Consider the following 7,191-nt stretch of genomic DNA (forward strand, 5'->3'; position numbering starts at 1 on the left):
TTTATATATATATATATATATATATATATATATATATATATATAATTATAATTATAAAAAATTATATTAAAACTTATGGTTTTTAACTCCTTATAAATAAAGTATGATATAATATTTATATACATATTTGAATATTAGAAAAATAGGAGATGAGAGGTAACCATTCATATAAGTTTTGTAGGATGAAAGAAAAATGATATGACACTCATGGAATAGACCAAAAATGTGATAAGGTGTTATAACACCAATCTTAATAACAAACTCTATCCATCTATCCATCTATGTAATATATTTCTTTTCTACAAATATGTCAGTGCACAATTTGGTTTTTTGTGCTAGTGTTTTTAAAATTTGAATTTTCTTTAATTTCTCTTTTTGAATATATACTTAATAAAAATTGTATTTTAGTTGACAATATATGTTTGAAAATTCATTAAGAATAAATAAATTTAAGGAATGAAAGCCGATTGTAGATACAAATAATGGATAAAATTAGTAGCAATATACATTTTGTTGTAAAAAAACAATTCAAATTAAAATGTGCATTGCATCTTGTACTTAATTAGACTAACCTTATCATAATGTCATTATAGTTATGTGTATTATTCACCGAAAGAGTACCTATTGTTAATTATTGGATGAAAGCCGATTGTAGATACAAAGAATGCATAAACTTAGTAGCATTAAACATTTTGTTGTAAAAAAAAAAATTCAAATTAAAATGTGCATTGCATCTTGTACTTAATTAGACTAACCTTGTCATAATGTCATTATATTTAATGTGTATTATTCACCGAAAGAGTACATATTGTTAATTATTGGATGACTAATCATTAACCATAATTGAAAATATACGACAATTTATATATCTTGTTATATTCTTTATAAAAGCATCATAAAAAAACATGTAGAAATAGTATATACTTACAAATTTAATATAATTTATTGTTTAGCCAAAACAAATACCATTAAACGATGTACAAAAGAAACTTTAAAAGGACGCAAAAATGACTATTTTTTGATAAAATAATCCATTCAAAAAGTATAACTCGAATTGGGAAAGAAAAAGATAATTGAATAGTCATTATCCCAAAAATCATATACACAAACACGAAAACTTCTGTCATACGTTTGTACGCTTGTGCGAGCATCATTGGGATTCAAAATATATTTTATATATAAAATTAATCGCGATTTTTCAAATTAAAGATCTTGAGCCAAACATGTTACCCACTACGAGTTAAATTATAAAACCCATTTCAGAATCGAATTATTGCATTAAGATTCGAGGTGTACAACATTAAATCTGATTGCAGTTTAGCCGCATTTGTCCATTGATGTCTGTATATTTGTACCCTTTTCAAACAAACACCTTTCCTCTTCCTTCATTCTCTCCTTCAATCTTGCTGCCTTTTCTCCTCGATGTCTCCTCCCATGGCGTTTCATGTTCTTGCTGCTCTTTAACACCCGATTAATAGAAAACCGATACAAAAACAAAATCAAAATCAAAAACAAAAACAAAAACACCTATCTTTTTTGATTTTATCTTTACTATTAGCATAAAGAAGAAAAAAGCTCTCTTTTTTCCGAGATGGGGTTTAAGTATGGGGCCAAACAAACCCATAACTACAAGCTCGGGTCCAGCTCCGGCGGCGTCTCCGCCAGATGGGTTGCAGTCTTCTGCATTGTTAGTTTTTGTTTCGGTGTCGTCTTCATTAACAGGTATGTAAAATACTCTCTTGTGTTCTTAATTACAGATATGGTGTTCAAGTTTGATGTTTCCTTAGATTCGTGAAGTTTGTTTGTATTCGTATTTCGAAATTTGGATGAATGTTGTGTGCAATTTTTATAAATTTTTATTTTAATTTCTTTTATTTGAAATGGACCCAGATGGGGAATGGCGATGGTTTGTTTGTTGTTGATCGAATGTTTCATCTATTTTATTGGTTCGATGTCACTTTCTTGGAAGCTTATTTTTTTGAAAATGAATCGAATAGAATTATGAATCATGAATTATGAATTATGAATTATGCGATTTTCTGTTGTTAAACTGCTTCACTTGGATTTGGGATCTTCTTAAACCTTAAATCGATAGGCATATTCGGAATTGTAAATGCAGTTTCTTTTAAACATGTGGTGAGAAAGGTTTACATTAAACATAAATAAAGGAAAGTAGGAAACAAAAGGCATAAAGATGGTGGAATCATAATAGATTAGAACATGTCCAAGATGGCATAAGAAAAATAAAAGATTAACTTTTTTTTTTTCCTTATGGCTTAATTGTTTTCTAAAGTTACATTACATACAAAGATAAAGACTCCATGAAACTCTTAGAACACATAAAAACCAATTATAGGCATTGAAAGATTGAGCTTATTTACTCTTTTAAACCCGTAGAGCTTATTGTATTAGCTGAAAAGCTAGCTGATAGTTGAAAAGCTAGTTGTTGGTTGAAAAGTTAGCTGCTAGCTTATAAGATAGCTGATAAAAATGGAGTATGGTAAAAACTAGCTGATAAGCTAGCTGGAAAGTTAGTTGATAGATTAAAAGCTAGCTAATAAAATTTGATGTTTGGTAAAACTAGCTAAAGGATATTAAATGACGTAAAAGGGCATTTACAAGAATATGTTTTCTATAATTAATTTTAAAGGGTATATTTGGAAATTTTTAAAAAGCTAGTCTAAGTAGCTTTTAAAAAAGCTAGCTTATAAGCTACTTTTTGGTTTGCCAAACATGAGAATTTAAAAAAAGCTCGAAAAATAAGCTAACTTATCAGCTAGCTGTGACACGCCAAACACAACTTTAGAAGAATCTGATTTTTTTAATTAATTAAGGGTATATTTGGAAAATTTAAAAAAAGCTTGAAAAGTTAGTACAAGTAGCTTTTTAAAAGCTCGGTTATAAGCTACTTATTGGCTTGAAAATAATCTTGAGAATTGGTGTGTTCAAATTGGATAACCTCTTGTTTTAATCATTCTTGAAAACAAAATAAAGCTCAATTGTTTACAAGTGTCATAATTATGTTTTTCATTTTATTATTGTAGGTTTGGAATAAGTTCCCTTCATATCAAAGTGGATGAGAAACAAAAACAACAAGTGGATCATGTTATTGAGTGCGAAAACGAGGCATGTAATCGATATATTTCCTATTATAACATTATACTTTTGCCTCATTTACACCTCTAACTCTACAATATTTTACTTTTTTTTACAGGATTCTAAAGATATTCTCTCTCAAGTTTCACATACGCATGATGTCATCATGTAAAACTTTCTTCTTTCACTTATTTACATTATATCAAGAAACTACAAATCATCAAATGTCTAAATTACACAAAACAATCTCATAATTTCTAAAACAATAAAAACTTTCAGGACATTAGATAAAACAATCTCTTCACTAGAAACAGAGCTTGCGTCAGCAAGATCTGCAAAGAGACCCGAAACATCAAATCAACACCAAAAGTATTTCTTCGTGATGGGGATCATGACAGCATTTAGCAGCAGAAAGAGAAGAGAATCCATTAGAGAAACATGGATGCCTCAAGGTTTTAATTTCAATTTCTCTTTTTGATCCTTTTCGAATTGTGTTTATTTGCTTTTGCGTTCTTCGTGTAAAACTTGTTGTTTTATCGATTCAGGAAAGGATTTACTTCGATTGGAGAAAGAAAAGGGAATTATCATACGATTTGTCATAGGACACAGGTGGGTATTAATTATTAGTAATTAATTTGATAGATTTTTTAAACAATATAATAAACAAATCAAAACAATACGTTGCTATTTCTTGTGTTTGTAAACCCTAATTTTAATATTATTGGTGATTTAGTGCAACATCGGGAGGGCTTTTGGATGACGCCATTGATATCGAAGACAAACAACATCAAGATTTTCTACGCTTGGTATCTATTCTTCCATTTATTTATTAAATTACGAAAATACCCTTCAAGACATTTTTCCTAATTAACCATTTTGAACTTGAAGAACCACGTGGAGGGATACCATGAGTTGTCTTCTAAAACTCAAATTTATTTCTCAACTGTTGCTGCACAGTGGGATGCTGATTTCTACATCAAAGTCGATGATGATGTTCATATCAATCTTGGTTAGCTAAACTTATAATCTATTTAACAAATCTTTAAAATAGGTTAGGAGGGTAATTTGGTCATTTTCTACAGGTATGATTGGGTCCACCTTGCTTCGTCATCGTTCAAAGCCTCGTGTTTATATTGGTTGCATGAAATCCGGTCCTGTCCTTGCACAAAAGTAAGATTTATAATTTAATTATGTGGATATAAATATTTTTACTTTGATAAAAAGACAATTTTACCCTTGTTTTATATTTGTTAAATATAGAGGGGTGAAATACCATGAACCGGAATACTGGAAATTTGGAGAAGATGGAAACAAGTATTTTAGGCATGCAACGGGACAAATATATGCGATTTCCAAAGATTTGGCCACTTTTATTTCAGTCAACCGGTTAGCACTTTTGGTCAACTTTAATATTATTATTAATTTTTTTTGTCTAAATCTAGTTCTCAACTTTTTTTAGGAACATACTTCACAAGTATGCAAATGAAGATGTTTCATTAGGGTCTTGGTTTATCGGTCTTGATGTTGAACATGTTGATGATCGAAGCCTTTGTTGCCAAACACCCCCGGGTAAAAATTCCCACCACTTCATATATAATGGTTTCCTTCACATGTCACAAAGAATATTGTAGATATAAAAAAGATAAGATTTTTGAAAATTTTAGATAGATTTAAGAGTTCGAAGGGAGAATGTTCTTATATGTTAGCCCTTATGGTCATAAAAGTAGCAAAAGTATTTAAGTTTTGTTGAATTATTACGAATGAGAAACAAAAACACACTAGCTATTTATACAAGCTATAATTACCTTTCTCTTTGACTTTAACATGACTTCATAAGCACATTTTAGTTTATGAACTAGCTTATGGAGCTTTTTCAAAAGTATTCCAAATATGACCTTAATTATATCTATTTTATTTTCGAAGAACAAAAATTTGGTTCCAAAACCTGGTAGCTCCTTTAGTTTTTTTTTTTTTTTTTTTTTTTTTTTTTGCTTTTACTTATATATCTAAAAATGTCTATTTATGTCATTTTACATTTGCAATTTAGCTTATAAGCTACTTTTCACCAAACACTATTAAGTATTAATTCATAAGCTAGGATATCAGCTACCAGCTAGCTTTTTGGCTAGTCTGCGAAACAGGGCCTTAAAAAGCTAGAAACTAAGGTGTTGTTTGTTTTTCGAAGCTAAAGCGTCTGTAGTCTATGGACCGCATCTTCAACCCTCTGCAGTTGAAGAGGTGGATCAAATGTCTGCAAACTGCAATAAGAAGTTTGTTTTTTAACGTCTGTAGGCTGCTGAAATAAATTGAAATTAACCATACAATAGTTAAAAATAATTCTAAATATAAAAATTCATTTAGTTTTAATCATATGCAAATCGAATATAAAGATCATTGTGGTGATATGATTTTTCAACACATTTATATAAAATAATTAAACATAATAATTGCTAAATAAAAATAAATAAAATTGTTAATTTAGCAAACAAAATGTTGATTTTGTTAAATTTTCCAAAACAATGGTTATTTCTTCAGTTAGCTTCAATAGATCTGGTAATTTTAGTAATTAACTTTATAATTTATTAATATTTGGTTATAGACAATGTATCACAAAACAGTATTAGAATGTAATTTACCAAACAGTTTTGAAATTATGTAAAGTATACATGAATTGTTATTAAAATAATAAACACGTTGAAAAAAAATAAAACAAATCTATGTTGAATAATACAACTTAAAGTAAGGTGGGAAGTGATTTGAAGAGGATGGTCTAATGCTGCGCAACACACGCAACAGTTTTTAAGTCCGAAGTCTTTTAAAAAAACAACCAGATGCGAAAGGCAAGTGTTTTGCCCGATGCAGCCAGATTGCTAGAAATGGTTTGTTTTTTTTTTTTTTAATAAAAATCATACATCCCCTAAGAGACCTTACTAACTTTGCTAAACATGAGGATTAACTTAGAGGGGGAGAAACCGTGTCGTTCCTTTTCAAGCCCATGCAACTCACATTGTTTCTTTGAATAGACGTTAAGAATATGAACTTAACATTTGATAAATGTTAGATAGGATAATATGTTGTAAAAATCAAGTGTCACTCTTGAGTGAAATGAAGATCATCCTTATAATGAAAAGTCCATGTTTGTAACCAAAGACGTTGTACACGTGCTAAATGTTGTAATCTTGAAACAATTTCCAACTTTCCACTAATTTATGTCCAAATAACTTACATTTTTCTCATTAGGTCACAAATGAACATTACGGGTATACTTTCTTGATTTCTATTTTTGGTAAAAGACTACTTTCTTTATTAGGGACTCGAAACCCTACAACTACAAGTTCATTTAAAAAATGGGATCAAAGCATTGAACATTAGTAAAATAAGTAATTTATCTTTAATTCTTTATATGCTTCCATTTTAATATACTTTCATTGAAATAAATTGTTAATTAATCTTTGAATTGAATGTTTGATAACTTTTTTTTATCCAAATAGATTGCGAGTGGAAAGCACAAGCAGGAAACATGTGTGCAGCTTCATTCGATTGGAGTTGTAGTGGGATATGCAAATCAGTTGAAAGAATGAAAGATGTACACAAGGTGTGTGGTGAAGGTGATGACGCCATCTGGCACACCAGTTTCTAATGACGAAATTGCCCTTTTTGATTAAAAAAAAGTAACAATTTTGCACATATGAAGTCTGGTTTGGAAAAGGGTAGGGTAGTAAATTGGTAAATTAGTAATTAGTTCATTATGATCATGGATCGTATGCTAATCTTTTGATACACATCATGCGATTGTAAATCTTTGAATGGAAAGTGCGATTAATTACTTTTGAGAACGATTTCAAGAGCACAAATCTCCATTTTTCATCGATCTTTCTTTATATGAAAGCGGGATTACTTTCTTGTTTGGATAAAAAGATGATTAATTTTGTGGGTATTCGACTATTCGTCACTTTTCAGTTCTTGAAATCGATGATCACATGGTGGAAAGTTATGAACGCATGTGGGGTCCATGAGAGTGTGAATCTTTTAGGGTCTTTTGATTGCTGTGAATTTGGATTTTAAACGTAAAAAACGTGCCTAATAAAGGGTTGG

At 29.7% G+C, this 7,191-nt stretch overlaps 1 protein-coding gene across 1 annotated transcript; it reads left to right on the plus strand.

The window, feature by feature from the left end:
* The first annotated feature begins 1,208 nt into the window (after positions 1–1,208).
* LOC145001148 (Galactosyltransferase family protein) lies at positions 1,209–6,935 on the plus strand. The gene is made up of 11 exons (XM_078960496.1): positions 1,209–1,722; positions 3,045–3,126; positions 3,215–3,264; positions 3,376–3,548; positions 3,642–3,705; positions 3,830–3,902; positions 3,985–4,105; positions 4,179–4,266; positions 4,357–4,482; positions 4,556–4,665; positions 6,588–6,935. Exons 1-11 carry the CDS (start codon positions 1,592–1,594, stop codon positions 6,734–6,736), a joined length of 1,167 nt encoding a protein of 388 aa, XP_078816622.1. The 5' UTR covers positions 1,209–1,591; the 3' UTR covers positions 6,737–6,935.
* Positions 6,936–7,191: the final 256 nt, after the last annotated feature.

This window comes from Lactuca saligna, chromosome 6 (genome assembly GCF_052625555.1).
Source record: "Lactuca saligna cultivar CGN05327 chromosome 6, ASM5262555v1, whole genome shotgun sequence".
Taxonomy (NCBI): domain Eukaryota; kingdom Viridiplantae; phylum Streptophyta; class Magnoliopsida; order Asterales; family Asteraceae; genus Lactuca; species Lactuca saligna.